Raw genomic sequence first — 22,217 nt, 5'->3', positions numbered from 1 at the left:
ATGTGAAAGGATCTTAACCATTAATAATTAAATCAACGGTGATTATGTAACTTCTTATCCTTATATTTTTTTCTCCTCCTTTATCACCATTAACTCACTTATGTATGATTATGATTGCCCCACATGACATGGTCATATTAATTAGCACATGAGAGGATCCACTCCCATTTTATTTTGATATTAATGATATTTGAATAATTGCTTGTTACTTTGTTTGAGAAAGATCTTGATGGTGAGACAAGTGTCAACGTGAAACTTTTTGGCTGGCAGGATTGAATAGCTAAAAACCAAAAAGGGTATCAATATCAGAACTCATAACCGCAGAGTTTCAAACACGTGTTTGTTTTGTTTTTGGCAATTAAAAGAGAAAAAAAAGTTGTACACAATTTGACTTTTAGGCATAATTTTGTAAATTGAATTTTCGAATAAAAGGGAGCCATGCCCATGTAGTAGAGATTATGGATCAATTGTTGCATTATAGTGGATTTAAGAATAATCAATGAAAAGAATATTCTATACTTTGCAAATGATACGGCAAGTTGAATAAAGTGAATGCATAAATCATATATGGAATGAGTGTAGAATTTATTCACATTAATTAATATTTATATTATTAAAAGATAAATTAATCATGAATGATATGTGAAAGTGAAAGTGAAACAAATATAAGAGCAAGCGTTGGAATAGGATCCCAAAATAAAGAATAAATGGATATACCAACAACAACAACAATAATAATAATAATAATAATAATAATAATAATTAAGCATAAAGCGTCGGTGATCTGAAATGTGAAAGGTGTGGTAGTGGGTGTATAGGGAACAAGCATTGTTACGTTTGAGAGGTCATTGGGTGTCTGTCGCAGAACACAAACTCACTCATTCACAGTAGGGGTGTGTGTTGTGTTTGAGTGTGTCTCTTTTTCTTTTATCCAATCAATTCAAGAGTGGTGTGATATAATTGATATGTGAATCAAGATAGAGAGAAAGATTTAATATATACTTACTTACTTACCCAACAAAGAGTGTGATGAATAATACAATACAAGTCATCCTATTCAAAGTTCAAACTGATAGATAGTGTTCTGTTGAGGAAGAGGAAGAGGAAATGGTGATGGATATTTGGCACAAAATGATTGCTCCTGTGAAGCGAGTCTGGCTTGCACTCTCTACACGCCTCAAGCCTCACAAAAGTGGTGTGTACTCTCTCTCTCTCTCTCTCTCTCTCTCTCTCTCTCTCTCAATCAATCCTCACTATTGCTCAATTAGTCATCCATGAAAAACTGGAAATAGCTCGAAAAACAATTTTTAGTTTTTCTTCTTTTCTCAAATATAAGCAAGCCATTTCTTCTTCCTCTTTTTATCCAATGTTCCGCACAAAGTTAAATTGCTATAATTTTGCCCCTTTTAACTTTTATTGTATGCAAAATTTCATGTTACAAATCCAATTCTTGTGTGGAGGCCACTTCTTTTTCTCCCTTCAATCCATGCCCTCAAATGTACTTTATTCAGCCACTATAAAAATTAAAAAACATTGCTTCTTTTCTTTCCACTTCTTTTCTTTAAAGTCGCTTTTCTATGCAACGGTTTTTATCAGGACTGAGAAGTCTGTTTATGGGAAAAACACACACACATAAATTATACTTCTATTACTGCACCAACATACCTTAATACATCATGGACACAGATTTTAATAACATAATTTTAGCCACCCCTGCTGTTTCCCATATAAATTCTTAGTGTTCCATCTCTTGCTCTTGATCATTCAAAGGGTACCAATTTAGCTATTACATTAAAAATGTCATTTGAGACAATACTTATATGGTATATAAAGAGCAGGAGAATTCTCTTGCTCTAAACTAGGAATCTCTGATCTGTTTTTAATTTGAATACAAGTCTTGACATACAAACGGTAAAGCAGTAATTTGATCTGCTGTGGCACCGAAAGAGGAGTCATAGAATACGATTCACATCTCTTTCGGTGCCAGTTTATATCCCCTCACTTTAGTAATGGCTATGGCCTGAAGATAAATAATTCTATATTCTATATTCTCATTTTCAAGATAAGAGTATTGAATATTATTTTTTATGTTCCTAGATAGTAAATGCATTGACTTTTTCATCCAATACAATCTTTATTAAACAATAGGTTGCTTATTTTAAGGATATAACAAGCCTTTGTTTATAAAATTACCTCTTTTTTTTATAACGGCGGCCTAAACTTGGTGACGGGAACACTACGGGTTAGTTGTTATATGCTTATCATAAACTTGGCTTATACTTGAACACTTTATACAAATGAAAAGGATCTGAAATAGTATATAGATAATTATATTCTAGTGACGGTCAATAAGCAATAGGATGTATGCATCTCAAAGGGATAATTGTTATTAATTAACAAGAAGGTGGTGTTTGGTTGGTGCAGGGGCAGGGCTGTTGAAGCTGCAGGATGATGTACAGACTTGTGAGTATCAAGACGTACAAGTAATGTGGGAAATGCTAAGAAGAACAGAAAGTGAGCATATAGACAACCACCATAAGCGCAACCAACAGCCATTCTGGAGGATCTTTGTATGGTCCAAGTCCAATAATAATGAGGTTTCATCTGCATAGAGGGTGTGGTTCTATTTGTAAATAATAATTTGACCTGGTTGCCTATGCCCCCATTCTGTTTTAAGTTTCTTAGGGGCTTAGCCCCTCGAAGGTTACCAAAAGTAAATAAATAATTATAAAAATGTGATTGAATGAAGTCCTTCCAAGGGTCAAGGAAGGAGGGGCAGAGAAAGTAAGTGCCTTTAGAAAATAATCCCTTAAACTGCATAGCATAGACTGCTCCTGCTCCTGCTCAAGGCATTTTGTATCAAGAAAAAACAAGAAATGTTTTCTAAAAAGGTGAAATAAGGTTAAAAAAATAAAGAGGAAAAAATGCAACAAACTATTATTAACTGGGGTGTTTAAACTTTAAAAAGAATATATATGCGTTCCTAATGGAAAAAGTTGTGCAGACCTAAAAATAGGAAGTTCTTTTCCAGCGGCTCTCTTCATCTCTAGCTCAAGCAACTGAACATACTCAAGGCTAAAACGATATAGACAATTTTGTTAATTATGAATCCGCCCTCAAAGCTGAAGAGAATCCGGACAAGAATTCACTGAATGCACCATTATCGCAACAACAGTTCCTACAAGAAATACACTTAACTGCATCAAGCCTGATTCAGTAAAAAAAAGGGATTAGTGAAGCATACTGCAATTATAGATTGAAAATTTTCTTCCAGTCGATATTATTAACTTACTGATTCAAACCAATTCACAATTTTCTTGCACTCAAAGAATAAATATGGTCAGACAAACGTGAGCTCTGGTTAAAGTTGTCTTTCTACAGTAAGTCAGAAGAAATATATATATATAATTTTTTTTTGTACAGAAGAAATATTTTTTTAAAAAAAAAATTAAATCACTGGAATAATCACATTCATGATACAACTCAGAACCCACAAACGTAAATTGAAAACTCCACGGGACTGAACACCTCTCACTAAGAACATAAGTAAACCTTGCATTTCATTTTATATATAGGGTTTCATTGGCATAGATGTGAACTAAAATTAATCTTACACCGTAAAGTAACTTTTATAAGGCAAGTTTCACACAAAATCCCACCAATGGAATAAAATCAGCACCACACGTTGTCTCATAAAATTCATACTAATCTGATATAACTTTGGTAATCCATCAAGATTTTCACTGAAGTACCTGTACAAAGGCGCATTGGAACCCATTATTCTTCTAATAACTGAATAGTACTTTCCGTGGATCGAGTTGACCACTGCAATAACTTGAAGGTACTGCAGATATTTCCTGCCTTCCTTTCCACTCTTCTCCAGGTTTGAGAGTAATTGCTTTTTCTACACAGGCAGCCTGGACACACAGCATATGTTTGTACTCATTATCCCCAAAATCAGCTATGGTCTTTGCTTTCTTGTCCCACGGGTTCCATACCACTGCACAGAAAAATAACACTAATATTAAACACTGGGAAAAACTTGTTTCGAATGCCATACCACAAACATCCCAAGTCTCCACAATAGCAGCTCGGGTAGATATATATTCAATATTTCAATACAGAATATGAACAAGTCATGCATATAACTTCATGAAAACCAACCCTGAGGAACAACTTCAATGAAATTAGATTTACCGAAGGGTTTGTTCATTTTATATGAGGGGACCATGCACCCATGCATAGGGCAAATGATTTGCAAATATATGTACCCATTAATATAAAAAAAAAGCTGTACGGATACTTGATCATTCACTTTTCCGACCCTTCCACTCTACACCTTCATCATCTCATATCATATCTCATCACGATCCTTGTGTACATAAGGAAGGATGTTAATACTTTTAAAACTCACCAGCATCAGGAAGCCCGTCTTTCCGCAATACAAAAGTTCTCTTCCTTTCATGGTCTATGATGGCAATTTTTGTGGGGGTGCTTAAGTATACTCTGTCCACCTTCAGCGTCAAAGAAATCAAAATGCAACAGTTACATAGTGAACCAGTAAAATATAAACAACACGAGCAACTGCTCCGCTGATCACAGATACCAACCTCTGACTCAAATGTTATAGCATCTCCTTGTTCAGTAGACCGCTCTCTGTTCTTCAAGTTGTCCAGATAATCCAGTGTCTCTAGTCCTTCTATTCGCACTTCACTGAACATAAGCAAATTTACTGTTAGCTTACAAACAGTTGAAATCACAAATCCCAGAGCAATGCAATTCTGTTATGACATTAGATAAGGCCAAATGCAAACAGCAATAGTCAGAAAACAATTCTGTTACATATTAGAATAGATGGCAATATGTCAAGCAACAACTCTCCCAAAGGCTTAAATTGTTAGATAAAGGCAGATAACTGGTTTTATATATTATATTTGAAATACTCCCCCTCATACAAGAGTTGATTGGACTTCAAGGGTAAACAATGTTCAAACCATAGTTATCAAATGCGGATTGCGGCATGTCGCGGCCAACCCCGAAAATGCTATAGCGTTATAGCGGGTTGCGGTTCCGGAAATAGCGGAATAGATAAATGACAGAAATAATGACAAAAAGAAACATTTTTTAAAGTTAGAGATAGCATAAGTGATAGAGAGAGACACGGATAGACTAAAAATTCCTTAAATTTTTTCTGTTACACATTTAAATTTAGGATAAAATTGACATTTTTCCTTATGATAGCAATATGGCTGCAAATGCGATCGCAATGGCCGCTATTGTGTTCCAATGCGGCGCGGTTTCTTGCGGCGAGGCACCGCAACGCCCATACGGCGCGGCTCGCGGCGCTATTGCGGCGCAATTAACTACTATGGTTCAAACCCAACCACCTATGCTAAGAAATTTCATAAGATTAATTAGAAGATTATTATAAGAATGGGAAGTGGCAAGGATCGAACTATAGACTACTTGGTCACAGATGCTATGATATTAAGTAAAGTAACCAACTCTCCCAAAAGCTTAAGTTGTTAGACTAAAGAAAATGATTGATTTTATATATAATATTATATTTCTAATAGGTAGCTTCATATGTTGGTCGAAAATGTTTCAGAGTTAAGCATCATTTTTTAAGAATATGTTAAGCATCTGGTGTTTGTATTCAAACATAAATTAAGATTCCGAGTTTCCAAAAGTTCATAAAAGTAAAATATACCCATATTTTACCCATGATTTGCTTTTTCCTTTTCATAGATATCAAAATTTTAATTATTTATTTTGAAAAAAAAAAGTCATCCGTTATACATCCATTTCCTGCATCCTACAACAATATGTGATATTGTATACTTTTTTTTTTTGGTAAATTGTGATAGTGTATACTTTAATAAGCAATGAGCAAACTTATTTAAAGAGAGAATGAGGCAAGAGCAATGCCATATATCACTTGACTGAAAGTTGATTAGAATATTCATATCACTTGGATGGGAAAAATATATAGAGCATGAGGATCGCAGATATGATCAACTTTAATTGGCAGGGCTGAAAAAGCCTTCTAAATCATATGCTATAGAACTTAAATAATGAAACACAAGGATTAGTGCTTTGTGTCTTAATAGAAATGATTCAACCAATTGAAAGATGGAGCATTGTTGGTGCCATCTATTACTCCATTGAAGTTGAGCCGATATGATATTTTGTTTAACTTAAATTAAAAATTTATAATAGTATTGAATGTGGACATGCCACATATTATGATTCAATTAGCTTGTGCAGAAACAACTACAAATGTTTGAGTCATGTGTGTCCTAATTCAAATGATTAGGACACATGAGATTGTGGTTGTGTATTTATGTTAGGTACATGAGCGGGTATTCTGCAGCCACTGCAGGGACACAAATGCAATGGGGACAGCACAACAGGCAGGTGTCCTAAGCTAAGGAGGAATATATTACAGAAAAAAACAAAAGTATCCAAGGGCATGATAAAACCTGATGTCCTTAACATAGAAGTATGTATGATAGGCAAATGTGAAGGTAAAGGATTTCCCATCTGTATTTGTATTTCGAATGCGGGATGTCATCATCAAATCTCCTGCTGGTCCCAAAGCTATCCTCAGGCGAAACTCATATCTGCAAGCAGTTGATATAAAATATTCCCTTAATCCAAGTTAATAAACCAGAAGATAAAGAAAGAAGTGAAACAGAAAGAGAGACTGAAAGGGTGTGAGAATATTAAGCTCCCTTTTTGACAGTTACATTAGTAATTATTTAAGTCATATACCTGTGCGGCCAGTGCTTAGGATAATCTTCAGAGTGTTTAAGAATCAAATCAATGAAAGCTCTGTTGGTGTTATTTGTAGGAAATGGTGGGGGATTAGGATCTAAAGTCCAAAACCTGTTCCTTGCAAATCCATGTTGTTCAAGAGAGCCATAATTTGAAAACTGCATATGAATAAGAAGTACTTAAAGAAACAAACTAAATGGGATGAAAATAAAGAAGCAAGAAGATACACGTACTTGAGGAAAGCATATTGGAATGCCTCCACGTATAGAATTTGGAGGCTTAAAGTTAGCCTGCAGTGATTCATGTAAAAAAGAAGTGATAAATCTCAAAGACCCAAACAGAAGGAAAGAGCCGTGCAGGGTTTAGTGACAAGTTGAACTTATCGACAAATATCAAACCGTATTAAAGCCAGACTAATGATGAATAGAATTCAATCAACTTCTAAAATTAGCTGCCTGACAGCATTCTATCGAGGCTTGTCTATATCCAATGTCACAAACTTATATAAATCGCAACAGCTTTGCTCCCTTCATCCCTCTCTTTTTCTCTCCAATATCTAACAATTCTTGCATCTGTCTTTCTGTCAGTCTCTACATCTACTATGAAAACATGCATATGCCCACCTTCATCATAAAAAAGAAAAATTTTCCAAAAGGAAAAAGTCACCAACTTTATGTATCAGCTTGTACTTGGCTGAAGGCAATATATTTATCAACTACAAATACCATATATATTGATTCATTTTAGAGTTTAACCCATCGAGCATATTTTGCCACAATTGGCAAGCCAATACTTATATGCTTGAATATCAATCAGGATATAAGTGCATTCATGTTTCCAAAAACTATTCATCAAATTCCACCCCACATTATAATACTATAGCATTGGTATAAAACTAAAACCAGACCATGATTTACAGAAAACTACAACCAAGTCCCGGGAAGATCCATATGTCAATGAAACCTCAAACCAACATAAATTCTGCACGATGACTCTGTAGTTGCTCACCTTACTACTGACAAAGAGCAAATCTTCACCAAGTTCATTCTTCCAGGATGTAACCTGACCTCCGTATAGATACACCTGCATGAAACACAAGGCATATAACAAAATTCATTCTAATGATTGGGTATTATATTATTATTATTATTACATGATTATGTCATTGCAAATTAATAGGAACAAGAAATTGATGCTACATTTAAGGATCTTAAATTAAAAATAGGTGGTGTGTGAGATGAGAGAATAGCCATCAAATCAAATGTGAAATGTGAAATGTGAAAATGCAATTAGGGGTATGGTATGGATAGATTCAGAAGCATGTAGGTATGTGTATGTATGGGGTGATCGCAACGCAACGCAAATTGCAAATGGTAGAGAATGGAATTAATAAAAGGAAAAAAGAGAAGAGAATTAGAAAAGCATTATTTTGAATTGATAATGATAATGATAATGATAATGATACCTCAGCAGAGAAACCACGATCTTCTCTAAGAATGATCTTCTCTAACCCATTAACGCCCATACAGTGCTGCACATACACCTTTTCCCGTGACATCTCTTTCACTTTCTCTCTCTTCCCTCGTTCGTTCAGAATCAGAAACGACAACAACAATAATCTCTCATCAATGAAATGGCCTCCCCTCCTTCGTATGTTGTACCTTTCTCAATCAATCAACTATATGTATTGTATATATATAGCTCATCAAGAGAGAGAAAGAGAGTGTGTGTCTCTATTAAATATTCTTTTGTAGAGATTAATATATAACAAAGAAAATATTAATCTCATGTCACATGAGACAACAACTCTTTGCTACACACTCAAAAAGATATGAGTTTTATTTTAATTTTTCTTTCTCTTCTTTCGTGTAATAAGACCCACATAAAATTGTGAGTGCAACATAAGATAAATATCTCCTGTTGTTGCATGAGAAAATATAATCTCATATAATAAAGCATAGTTGTTAGATTCTGATCTTATTATTCAATAACGTGATGATATTAATATATTCATTTACAGATATATTCCTATCACGTGATTTCCTATCACCTATATAAATCCCATGATTAATGATTTATTTATTTATTTTTCCTTTTATTAATTTTCAATTAAAAGAGAAATTGAAAAATGAAACTTAAATTATTAAATAAAAAGGAGTTGTAAATGAGCATTATTAAATGCTCCATATTTAATTTCCATTGCTAACAAGATTCATACAGTTACTCACCATGACACACGAATTGAAGTTTTATGCAATCACTTACTCACTATATATATCTGCTTATCAAAATTTAAACCTTAAAAAATTATTATTGTCATTCTCACAATTTTTAAGTTTATAAAGTTGCATTCTTCATCCTTCAATTTTCTTAAAACTATTAAAAAAATTCATTTTGTTAAATTACATTAATTTCTTTAGGGTTTAATAAAACTACACAAACATTTTTTTAAAATCTTAAAATTAAAATTATTATTATTATTTGCACACAAAATATAAGAGATTTATATTATGTTGACGTTTAGATATATATTTTTGAAAGAAAAAAAAGACTGTTAATCAAAATACGAAATAAGGGAAATATGCCTTTATTTTTATTTTCATTTTGCCCAGTATAGTTAAAAGTGAGAGGGGAAGGTTGTGACGCGAAGAGGGGATGCATGCTAGCGTTATTTATCTAATGAATTGAGTTATTTAAAAAAAAAAAAAAAAAAAAAAAACTTAAAACCAACTTTGAAATTTATAAAGTTAGAATAGGATCGGAATTAACGAAATTTTATATCAAGTTGTAAGATCAATATGACTCGGATTCAGAGTTGCCTACTTGGCACTCGGGGCGTTTGGTACAGGAAAAAAAAAAATTTAGTCGGGAATTTTAATTTTTAAAAATATGATTTTTACCTTTAGTTTATGATAATATCCTTAAATTTAAAATTTTAAAAAATTCAATTTCTCGAAATTTTTAAAGAATCTCACATACCAATCGCCCCTTTACAGTGAATAAAAAAATATATACTATGAACAAAACAGTAGAGAGGACAAAATGGTCTAATCCATCGGGTCAGTCGATTAAATTCATCAACCCTTCTCATATAAAAACAGGTTAAAATGGGTTAACTCATAAGTAGGCAAGTCAGTTTGCAAGTAAAAAGAATTTTAATATCTTTACCAAAAAAAAAAAAAAAAAGAATTTTAATATTAGGTGACAAATATGTTTCATTTGTCATGTAAAACTTTTATAATATCAAATATTTTTTTCTCGCTCCTCCTCTAGAAATGATGTAGAGTAGAGCATTTTTTTTTTTTTTGGGTACATGAGTATAAATCACTTGATATATGGAGAATGTTATCCAAATATGAAGGCAAAAAAGAATATCTATTACTCTTGTTCTTGTTATTGCAAAGAGAAAATAAGATATGTTAACATATATTGATTGAACCTACAACCATTACGCAGTGGCGGACGCATAAATTTTATTAAGAGGAGATGAAAAATAAAAATACCTCTACATAAATAAAAGTACTTCAAATACAATACAGATTTAATATGCAAAAAGTTAAAAGAAATTTATAACAGAAATTAAGATCATTTCACTTGACTCTTACTCTACGTATTTTCGTATTGTTAAATCTATCTACAATAAAAACAGATCCAGAAAATGTTGAGTCTAGTAATATTATTCAAATATAATCATCAAGATATATTGTAGAACAACACTATCATCAAGATATATTGTAGAACAACACTCCAGCAAGCTAACCAACATTGAAAAGTAAACACTTCTAGATCTCAGAGTCCAAAAAATAAGAAAATACAGACTAAAAAAAAATACTCGAACAGTTGAGTAAATGAAGCATTTAAAAATTTGAAATATTACAAGTCCCCAATAAATATGTTGTTATGCTCTTGTATTTCACCTTGAGTTTTGATTTATTTATTTTTAATTTATTTGTCCAACACAATTTATTCTTTCCGTTTGAAAAGTAATCCTTAATGAAACATTGAAGCGTTAAAAAACATTAACGCACCGAACGTCGGTATAAAAAAATGTTAATCAATGGAAGATAATGAGTCGAAACAAAACATTCAAAACATGGGATGATATAAATGGATTTCGAAACAAAACAATCAAATAATAGTAGCATTGTTAATTCATAGAAAAAAAGTAGAGATAGTGAGAGACTTGAGAAGATTTGTTAAAATTGAGAGAGAGAGAGAGAGAGGGAGGTTTTTTCCACGGGAATGCAAATGGGACTATGATTGAGTGTAGTGTGATATCTTATGGTGTCATGGAGAATAATTTTATATCATACAATTTTTAAAACAAATAATTTAATAATATTACTACAATTCTATTTAATATATATATTAAAAAAATTCTTTAAATTGGGGGGAGGGGGGCGATGGCCCACCCTAGCCCCCTAAATCCACCTCTGCCATTACGTGATAAGAAACTTGTTTCCCTAACCAAATATTTCTAGTTTTGAGCCCTAAGAATTAAAAACATAACTTTGAAAGAAAAAAAAAAACCCTATAATGGGTTCGATGATGCTCAAATAAAATTTGATCTGGATAAATATTATACAAATACAAGGCCCAAAATTAAAGCCTTCACAATGAAGCAAAACCTTAGTCCAAGAAGGCTGCAAGCTCCATAATATTAAAAGTACCATGACAGACAGCAAGCTCCATGACAGTCATCAAGCTGCATAATATTAATGGCCTTATCTCATCAAAGCTCCTCAACATTAAACATGACAGCTCTATTACTTTGCCTCCAAGACAAAGCAAACTTGATCACTAAGTAACATCTCCCCAAGCTGCTCATCTCTCCACTATAAATACATACCTATTAACACAAAGGTACATATCTTCTCCTACATAATTAAACCTGCTTGAACCATAACTGACTTGAGCGTCGGAGTGTCTTGCATGTACATCCCTCATCGCGTTCCATAGAAGACCCATGTGTTAAAGCTGCTCTAAACTCCAAACTACAAGATGCTCTGACCCAAGGAGGTTCCAGGCCTTTGTGTAGAGGAAGATCACATGATCGACCCAGTTATATAGATTTGGTCTGATCAAAATTAATCAGTAATTAAATTTGAAAACAACATCGCTACTCTCATTTATCTTCACTTTATACACTAGTTTATGGACTCATGGCAGAGCTTGACAGATTTGATGAGTAATATGGCATGGTAAATTCTACATACAATTGATGATTGAACCTTGTTACAGATAAAAACTCTATTTGGATGTGCGCACATCTTAAATTTTTGGATGAGTAGATACTTAACAAACTTTTGGTGTCTGTTAAAATAAAAAAAGAATTTGTTACCTAGATAGATATATAAGTTTTAAGTCAAAGAACTGTCTTTGCACTTATGGTAATTCAGTTATCTATGACTTCTTTTTATATCCAAATATTGATTTTTTTTTTCTTGCCTTCTGTTTTCAGAAGGGCTACCCACCCTATGGACGCGATTATATTTTATATTCTGATATTGCATGTCACATTGTATCTGAATTTGAGATGCATAAATTATATTTGAGTTGGATTGAAAAAATCAACGGAAATGTGGGTTGGGAATTAGATAATACTCTAGATATCGTAAAATCAGATTCAAATTCATTTTTAAGTTTTAAATTTTTATTATTATTTATGTGGGTTGACCCACCTAATCACCCTAAAATGGAATGAATTAATATTTACAAATCATTTTTAAGATGTGAACCAATGTATCCTGTCTCAATTTTGCCAGCTCTAGTAAATAACTAATTTTTTTAAGATAATTTTTAAAACCAAACCAATTTTCATGACTTCATATAAAAAAATATAGAAAACGATCCGTTTACCAACTTTTTTTATAAATTATAGTAAGTCTAACCAGTCAGACATAGTGTAATGTATAAACAAAAAATTTATAAATATAACTATTCCCAAAAAATATTATCAAAATAACTTTGTGAAAACTATCTAGCAAATTGACCAAATTAAGTTCCATTGGGCCTGTTAGCAAGATCAAGAAGCCATGTATGAGACAACACCCAACTGTCCATTCAAAATTTCGCTTTCTTTCCCACCCCTATCCTTTCACTTACATATAGTGCTCCATGCAATTTAAGGAGAAAATGGCAACCCCCGGGGGAATGTTGGGTCAAGCTTAACGTTAATGGGGCTGCGAAGGGCTCTACTCATAAGGCTGGATGTGGAGGTATTGTGAGATTTGCTCAAGATCTTTGAATAGGTGGATACTCCTACTTCATAGATAACTAACTGCAATCCCATGAATAGCGAAGGGCTAGACAATGCTATTCTATGTGTTGAGCTTAAAAAAAGGGAGATTTTTTCATGGGAACTGACTCATAATGTGAGGCGTACATGACGCATTGTTAGGAGAGAAGACAAAAAGATCCGTATATAAATAATATTAATTATTAAGAGAGATTATATTTATCACTATCTTATTATCTCTGGATTGAAGTGGAAAGGGGGAGAAATAGTCACTAAAGAGAGAGAAAGGAGATTTGAATAAAATAATAACCATTGATTTGGTCTTAATCTAATAATTATAAGGGAAATAATAAGAGGGGGTAAATTTAATTAATTGCATAAATATAACCTCTCCCTAATTATTAATTATATCCTAGTGGAGTAGTGGTGTCCCTTGTAACCTTCCCTGGAATTATACTAGTCCGCACAGAATTAGAAATCGGTGCTGACTTTGGCCCATAAAGTTTGACGTGGGTCATTTACCAAAAAAAACAAGTTTGACGTGGGTCTTCCAAGAATCGAGCTCACATAAAGAATAAAATGTAATCTATAATCATTAATTAAAAATTAAATAACAAATTCTCACATATTCGTAGGTCGTTATTAAAGTGCTTAATTAAAAATCATCGATTATCAAAATCTCATTGAATTTTAACCCAAAAGAATACAGCAATATCTAGTAACACTGAATGAATTCTAAACATGCCGATTATAGGTTCAGAAAGTTCCGTATGCATGCATTATAATTTACAAGCACAAAATAACGCTAAAATATTTTACAAAAACAATTATCAACAATAAATCTATATTAACAAAGAACTATGATAAAGTTTTTATCACCTACATAATAAGGGGAAAAACCCTACAAGTAGCAGACCATTCCAAATCTAGTCAATGGATTTTGCATTGGCCACAATTCTCTCATCTACTTGCACTTTAAATTTTTAAGTATCCATGAAGAAATAGATTTGAGGAATCCAAGCATCCACTTAAACAACGGAATCACTTCTGAAATCTAAATCCAAATATCTATTTCGACAAGGCAATCACACCTAAGATTCACAAGTTAAAATGTCAAATACATAATCCAAAATATGATACTCGAATATTGGGAACAATATATGTTGATACTAACCTGGGCGTTTTCTGTTTTCGATTTTTGAAGCTCCTCTTGGGTACATATGAGCCTATACATGTCACAAAGCAAGGTTTAAGATACACCGATATTACCATATAATCCAACAACTATATAAAATACAATACCTCCACTGCAACTCAGTTATCTCATGAAGTAACTCCTTCTCCCTATCGTGAGCTGCTTCAAGCTGCAGTAATGCATAACCAATATTTCCTTTATAGTAATGCAAGGAAAAGCAGATACAAAGTCAATCAAGTAACTATAAATTTATTTTATTTTATTTAAAAGAAAGAGAAAGACCAAATGCCTCTACAGAGAGCAACTCCACAAGCAAACTTGTTGCATTTACAGTTCAGTTTACTCCCTGGCTAATTACAAGGGCATTTGTGATTACGGGAAAAAGTTCCACAACCCATAACTATTCTGCCAACATTTTGCAATTACCAATCATCAACAATATTCAGAGAGGAAAGGTTGGAAGTAGCACCCCTTCTTTCATGCCAATTGACTTCTAGCGAACCAAAAGGCACAGTGAAGTAACTGGCCGCAATAATCGCCTACCCTAGGTTTTAGTTGAAAATTTTTCCAGCGAAGAGGACTAGACAAATTGTTCACTAAGAACTTTGTCAAACACCGAAATGGAACGTTTGTTGCATATGTAACTATGCCAACCATGCAAATTCACTTTTGAGAAGTCCTTAATATTGAATTTTAAATTTCAAAACCACCAAACTCAGTTGGCATTGTTATTATCCAACATTCTTATACTGAAGCCAATGTACATGGTTCTCTGATAGAACATCCTAAAATAAATTAAAATTATTGTCAATGATAAAAATTATGATCTATAAACACATACTGAAGATTTCTCAATTGCTACTATCTGTGCGGGGGTACATGTGCCATCAGCTGCACGGTTGACAAATAAAAAATTAAAAATGTGCATATATAGAAAGCAATGAAAAAAAGGTCAAAAACAAAATATTCAAACAGTGTGTTTATGGTTAAACCTGTAGAGTCACCAGTAGTAATTTGCTTCATTAAACTTAAAATGCTTTCCTGTTAAAAAGTCATGAACAAAAAACAGTTACACTTGGATATTAGTTGAAGGAGACACGACCATAAGGCTGAACATACCCTTTGAATAACATTTGTCTGCAGCAGAGAGTGCAGCAAAGGGAACAGAGAACAGCCAGAAAGATTTGATGTTGCAGCATCAGATGCTGATAATAATGGTAAAGGTGAAGGTAGTGGAGCAGCATTATGCTGGCCAAAAACCTACATAACCCATGTCATTTCCATGAGATGTTCAGTAAATTGGGAGTTATATCTGCCAGATACAGTTACATGATTTTAAAGTTTAAACCACCTTCATATTAGTATATAACAGACCCATAATTCAAAAAACGGATAACCTAATTAACTCAATACTAGACATATAGCAAAACTTTCACTTTCTATAAAGCAAAGGCAGTAACACTTTCTGACAACGTTAGTAGCAAATTAAACACCATTAAGGCCCAGGCCTAATGCAATAATTATAACAAAAACAACAACAGCAACAATAATTATAATGGGATCATAATGAGAGACCTTGACGTATACTCTACAAAGTGAAAGGAAGTCAGAAATGTCAATTTGAACGTGGGTCTAACTATTTTGTAATATACGGTCAAAACATCTTTCGAATCTATGCACAAGAGCAAATTACAACTGAGTATCAAAAGGTTGGTTGTGGATCGCATCAGGTGATGCAGCTACAACATCTCGGTTGCGTAGCTGCCGCAACAGAGTCAAGCCATGATTGCAGACTGCATCGGCAGCAGACCCGCAATACAACCACAATCTAAAACCCTAGGGAACATGTATCTTTTTTATTTTTATTTATTATTATTTATCTATTTATTTTTATTTTTTAGTTTTTTTGTTTTGGTAAGGGAAGAAAAAGAAACAGTTATGCAAACCTCAAAACCACAAACCTGCATGCTGTGACTCTTTTGCAGTACAGGAGTAGGGGCCACCTGAAAGAAAACTTCATTTAGTATTCGGTCTTCAGGAAGGAGAATGATCAGTAATAGAGTTACTACTCACTCACCTTTTCTGGGTCAACATTCTCAGATGTAACCTTAAAACGTCCTCTCTGTTGAACAACTGGTATCTTTGCTTTCTCATCAGTGTCTTCAGAATTAGCTGCTACAAGAGTGATTAATTAGAATGAAATGCAGGAGTGATCCTAGCAGGCTTCAAGAACTCGTCAGTTTAATATAAATATTTAAAAAATATCGTGGTGCTCCCTTGAAATTGACAACAAAGCATGTGAACAAACGAAGTAATATGAGCAGGTACCTGATGATTTTGAGATTCTAGAAGGAAGTTCAGTAAGCACATCCTCTCCTGTCTGTGAAACGGAAGTTGCATTGCAACTTGAAATGTTCTGGGGCAGATTTTGTAGCTTCTCACTGTCATTTATATTGCTAAATATTAAAGCTGATCATAGATAAAATACGATGCTTAAAGGGTTGAATGAATAAATAAGGGCATCATAGTAGAGAAAATGCAAATAAAAATAACAATAAACATAGAATGTCATGCTTCGCGTCATGTTATTCGAACACCTTTTACGTTTATGCCTTCCTTACAATTCCTAATATTGGTTTACGGCCTTACGCTAAAACCCAACAAATTTTGTTATCTATTTAAAGGGAAATATGTTTCTACACGAGAAACATATTCTCCCTATTTTAATAAAGAGAAAAAATGGTATGGTATAAAACAAGAAGCCGTAAACCTACTTTATGCTATTTGAAAAAGAAGCCCCTTGAGAACCTTACGACATTCCATTTCATAATTCAGATAGTTCTAAGACCACTGAGCGAAGACAATTAGGAATTCTATGCTTCCTGAGAAAGTGAAATTTAACTTGTTTAATTGAGAATGATCACAAGTCTGTAGCTGCAATTACTTTGACTCCCTTCTTTCCAATCATCAAAATGGAAGTATTCACATCAGATTTCAAAATCATTTGGTGAAGCTCTGAGAAAGAACATTGGAAACAGCATTCGTCCTACATTCCATAATTACTCAAAGCACAAAAACTTAAAAATAGAAGGAACTGTCTTTCCAAATAGTGAGAGTAGGGGGAAATTTTCTTTATTTTTTACATTGCTATTAAGGAAAAAAATTAACTAAATAATATGAAAAAATATTGTATAAAGTACTATCATTGTATTCAAATCCATTGAATTAAATCAAAACGCCTTCTACAACTTGAATAATATATATCAAATTAGCAACTAAAAAGTGTATACCTAAAACATGGAAATTATAGTACCATTGATGATATAAACCAGCATATGCCACTGATTAATCTCGTTAATTTAGCAAACTAAATTGCAAAATTAAATGAACTAAAATAATATAAAAAAAACTAACTTGCAAAATTAAATGGACTAAAATAATATTGGGCTATAATACTTTCACATGTTAATATAGTTTATCCAATCACACATCTATTTTTAAGCACTCCTTTTTCAATATATACGAAATTGTTTTCCCCTTTTCAATTGCAAAAGCAAAGTTGTACCAGAGAATGGGAAGAACTAGGAAAACTCAAATTTAGCGAAATTGAAGAGTCATCACCCATCAATACCGTTAAAACATAGTCATGAAGTAAACATAGAACACGATGACAGATATCAATTTAACCAGCATAGTTTGGCACTAATTATGGAATATGAATGGATAAAGTATCTTGTTCCCAGTTCATTACACATTTACACATGACATAGCATGAAATGGACTTTGTTAATGTGGGAAAAAGATAAAGTAGGCCATCCTCTTGAAATTAAGCCTGTATAACCTCAGATCCAGGTTCAGCCAATCCTAGGAAGTGGGCCAATGAAGCTAGCCCAAATTTATGATTGAGATGACCATGCTGGAAGGCCTATCAGAGGGATTGAATAAGGACACATCCAGATCAAGCCAGGACAGGCTTGACAATCATAGCCCAAATGCCCAGCTCCCATGATGACAGTAACTAATACAAGAAGTAAATGGCATTTTCGGAAATAAACTTAAATGCATAATTTTAGTATTCACCTTTCTAGTCGAATAGGTGGAACAGTAGCTTCAGGTAAGATGCTTGATGAGCATCCTCTTCTATGATGAGAATGGGTAGCCATGCCCTCCATGGATCTTCCACCACTTTCCATATCAGATTTTTCCCCCAAATTATGTTCCACATGATCATCAAGATAGGTCGAAGAAGTTTGTGCTTCATGGCTTGAACTGGTGATGCTAGAGACATCTCCAGATTTTTCAATACTAGTCCTGGAAATGGCAAAACATGATCATAATTGGATTAACTTGATCAATCCTTTTCCGGACTGTAGGGATAGGTATCCCTTATTTCAAAATAAAAGATCCCAAGCCATTTAAGCAAAAGCATTAACCCATGATGTTATAACCTCATAATCTCAAAAGCTCACACTGTAGAGACATGTATCCTTCATTTCAAAATAAAAGATCCCAAGCCATTTAGGCAAAAGCAATAGCCCATGATGTTATAAACTTCTAATCTCAAAAGCTCACACAGGGGAGACAGGCATCCTTTATTTCAAAAGAAACTATCCCAAGCCATTTAGACAAAAGCATTAGCCCATGATGTTATTCACTTAAAGTTTCAAAAGCTCTCACAGTTTGAGTATCACAAAAAGTAGATATTTACTAGATCTGACGTCAGATACATGTTAGAAACATACTTGGCATCATTTACTGTCGAATCACCAACTGCAACTGAAGCTGGTTGATTTTGCATCTCACCATTATCTTCCTGTGAAGCATTGACCATTAGAACTACCACAATTAAATTTTTTTTATTAATAAGGAAAAATAGGATAAAGGAAAGAAAGAAAAATACATATGTTTATAACTAGGGAGGGATTATACTTACTACTCAAAAGTTTTATAACTTTTACTACTAAATTAATTACCGTTTTCCGTCAATCTAACAGTTATAATTTATTGGGAATTAATAATTAATTAATAAATGTATCCAATAAATTATAACCGTTGTATTGACGAGAAAATTAGTTAAGTAGTAAAAGTTGTAAAACTTTTAAATAGTAAATATAACCGCCCGACTATACCGCAAATATAATCCTAAGATATAGAAAACGAATTTATAAATACCATATCAGCAGTTGGAGAAGGGTTATGAATTGCACTTGGCAATTGCTTATCTTGTGCATCAAGTGCAGATAAAGAGCTTGAACTTGCTACGTGGTTGATATCCGATATAGCGTCGTCAAAATCGTGGATCTGGAAGAAATAAAAACTCTATTTAGAAATTCTATAATTTCAAGAGTCGCATGTTCATGGTGAGGGAGAAAAGATTGGACATTGTTTGTACCAAGGAAGCCTGAGCCTTCATATCTTCAATATTGAAGTTCCAGCCACTAATTCCTCGTTTGTATTCATTCTATAGAGGATTAACACAATACTGTTATTAGCTTGCTATCAAATCGGTAGCAACAAGAAAAATAACCAGAATAAAATATAACAAAAAAAGAAAAGATAAGCTAACTGCCAAATACACTCACATCTTCAGCTTGCAATGCCAATACAACACATTTTGGTGTATACACATTCACACACATACTAACAGAGACATTATCTGACTCTACTTGAGTTTTCCTGACATTGACCGACAAAATAGGTATAGGTAAACTTTTGAAAGGTGTGATATGGCACATGCTGAGAATGTATACAGGGGAAAAGCGATACTAGTTTTTCTGAAAGGAAGTTGAGGACCGGTGATGTTGTTAATGTCAAAATGCAGCACAAGTTGAATTTAAGCAGTGTATATCGAGAGAAAATAATAAGATTTAGAAAGCAAGGGGCATAACTTTCTGGTGCATGCAACAAACTGCAGTTACTCCAAGCAATTAGGCATAGCAATTCTACCTGTGATAATTCCTCCATCTTCCCATCAGGCATTTTCTTTTGTGCAAGCATATCTTCTTCTTTTCTCTGTGATAAAAAAACCGCCTTATAAATATATTTTTATACCATAACAGGGCGGAAGGGAATTTGTGGTAATAATATGGAACCTTTATAGCCTCCACCCGATCACCTAAAGCAGGCAGCCCCTCCAAAAGTGTTCGTAAAATATAATCACTGGAGCGAGCCTGCTTAAAGAAGGAATGCTTTAACAACTTGCCTGCAGAGGGTCGCTTTGAAGGATCTTTTACTAAGCAACTAGCAATCATCTGCTTAAATGACTGGAAAAAAGAAAGAAAGATATTAGGAATAAAAGAATTGAATTATGGGAGTAATCAATTAATGCTGAAATTAAGCATGTTCATTGAGAGCTGAGCTGAGCTGAGCTAACCTTAGAGAACTTCCTATCCCTTTCGTAGTCAAGGCCAGGGGGTGCATTTTGCAAAGTCATAAGCAGTACCTGGGCAGTTTAATTATGAAATTAAAGTCTTAGTAACAAGGAAGATGGTTGAATGAGATAACATAACATGTCAGTCAGTGTTGTCTTTGATTAATATATATATGCAAACCTTCATGGGTGGGAACTTTGAGAAAGGAGCATGACCATGGGCAAGCTCCAATGCAGTTATACCAAACGACCAGATGTCAGCTCTGGAAGATGTTGGAGTGAATGTTAACATGACACGAGAGGATAAATAACTAAGCGGAGAAGATAAAATTTAATTATAATTTATAAAAGAAACAGGACAGACTTGAAGTTATAACCATGCAATTGCTCCATGACCTCGGGTGCCATCCTGTAATGAAGGATCACACACACACACAGAGACACACACATACAAGTTATTGCATAATTAAGATTGATGATAAGATCATGAATTTATATGATGATCGATATATATAGATATAGATATGTACCAGCAAGGTGTTCCGACAAATGTATTCCTGGTGCGTTGCCTGTCACCAGAATCAAAAAGGCAAGCAGAAACACCAAAATCGCCAAGCTTGATAGCACCGCGTGAATCGAGGAGAATGTTGCCAGCCTTGACGTCTCTGTGGATGTGGCCATGATGATGAAGATACTCTAAACCCTTCAAGACCTCTCTGAGAACGGTTGCTATAACAACCTCCTCAAAACCATCAGGATGTTCGGCTTTCAATATGTGAAGGCATGAACCGCCGGCCATGAATGGCATCACAACCCACAGATTATGGTCGCTGACGAAGGAGCAGTGTGATTTCAGGACGTTAGGGTGGTCCACCAGGATCATTGTTTGGGCTTCACGAGAAACATTATTCTGCGTGCGTTGCGTGCGCGCGTGAGTATATCATCATCATCATCATATATATATATATATATATATATATATATATATATATATATATATATATATATATATATATATTATTAGCTTAATTGTCTATTTAATTATGATTGAATGGAATGCGATTAATAGGATAGCATAGCATAGCATACCAGATCACAATTGTCACGTTCAAAATCGAGGATTTTGATGGCGACGACCTCGTTGAAGGGGAGACAGAGAGCGCGGTGAACAGAAGCACTAACACCCTGTCCAATCTCTTCATAGAGAAGGTAATGTTCGGGTCCAATGGGGTACTTCTTCTTCTCGGTTTCCTTTTCTTTCTCCTTATCCTTCATTTTTTGATTGATTGATTGATTGATGACAATACAATACAAAAAGAGAGAGTAGAGAGAGCACAGAGAGCAGAGAGAGAGAGAGACTCGTCGTCACGAAGAGAAGAGAGAAGAGAAAGAGAGAAAGAGAAAGAGAAAGGGGTAAATAAGTAATTGGGTGGGCTAAGCAGCTTTCTCGTGAAACTAATGAAATGGGCTTTCTTCCGATCTAATCGGGTGGCCGCAAAGTGATACTGTTTTGTTATGTTATGTTTTTGTTTTTGTGTTTGCAAATCCTAACTCCTTCCCTCCCGCCACTGCTTCCTATTTCTGTTCTGCAACTAACTCATCCCCCACGCCTATATACTATATAATATTACTAAATT

At 33.9% G+C, this 22,217-nt stretch overlaps 2 protein-coding genes across 3 annotated transcripts; both read right to left on the bottom strand.

Moving 5' to 3' along the window:
- Positions 1 to 3,005: 3,005 nt before the first annotated feature.
- On the bottom strand, positions 3,006 to 8,352 carry LOC133300417 (putative glucose-6-phosphate 1-epimerase). Of its 2 annotated transcripts, none has more exons than XM_061499959.1 (9): positions 8,243 to 8,352; positions 7,786 to 7,860; positions 7,011 to 7,067; positions 6,775 to 6,935; positions 6,483 to 6,623; positions 4,611 to 4,713; positions 4,415 to 4,514; positions 3,753 to 4,000; positions 3,006 to 3,208 (listed from the first exon to the last, which is right to left on the bottom strand). In XM_061499959.1, exons 1-8 carry the CDS (start codon positions 8,333 to 8,335, stop codon positions 3,786 to 3,788), a joined length of 945 nt encoding a protein of 314 aa, XP_061355943.1. In that variant the 5' UTR covers positions 8,336 to 8,352; the 3' UTR covers positions 3,006 to 3,208; positions 3,753 to 3,785. The 2 variants fall into 2 exon arrangements, with proteins under 2 accessions (XP_061355943.1, XP_061355944.1); XM_061499960.1 differs by having other exon boundaries at positions 6,775 to 6,888; positions 8,243 to 8,315.
- A 5,768-nt stretch (positions 8,353 to 14,120) lies between these two features.
- Positions 14,121 to 21,855, bottom strand: LOC133300432 (uncharacterized). The gene is made up of 19 exons (XM_061499977.1): positions 21,670 to 21,855; positions 21,111 to 21,490; positions 20,945 to 20,989; positions 20,762 to 20,843; positions 20,584 to 20,652; positions 20,303 to 20,473; positions 20,157 to 20,222; positions 19,603 to 19,671; positions 19,383 to 19,511; positions 18,953 to 19,023; positions 18,291 to 18,521; positions 16,539 to 16,651; positions 16,284 to 16,382; positions 16,172 to 16,224; positions 15,330 to 15,470; positions 15,203 to 15,251; positions 15,052 to 15,101; positions 14,318 to 14,379; positions 14,121 to 14,241 (listed from the first exon to the last, which is right to left on the bottom strand). The coding sequence occupies exons 1-19, from the start codon at positions 21,853 to 21,855 to the stop codon at positions 14,121 to 14,123; spliced, it is 2,187 nt and encodes a 728-aa protein (XP_061355961.1).
- Positions 21,856 to 22,217: the final 362 nt, after the last annotated feature.

This window comes from Gastrolobium bilobum, unplaced genomic scaffold (assembly GCF_033153095.1).
Source record: "Gastrolobium bilobum isolate Gb01-03AN ecotype WA unplaced genomic scaffold, APGP_CSIRO_Gbil_v1 utg41252, whole genome shotgun sequence".
Lineage (NCBI taxonomy): Eukaryota > Viridiplantae > Streptophyta > Magnoliopsida > Fabales > Fabaceae > Gastrolobium > Gastrolobium bilobum.
Note: the sequence above shows the minus strand (reverse complement) of the source record. Positions and strands in the feature narration are given on the sequence as shown.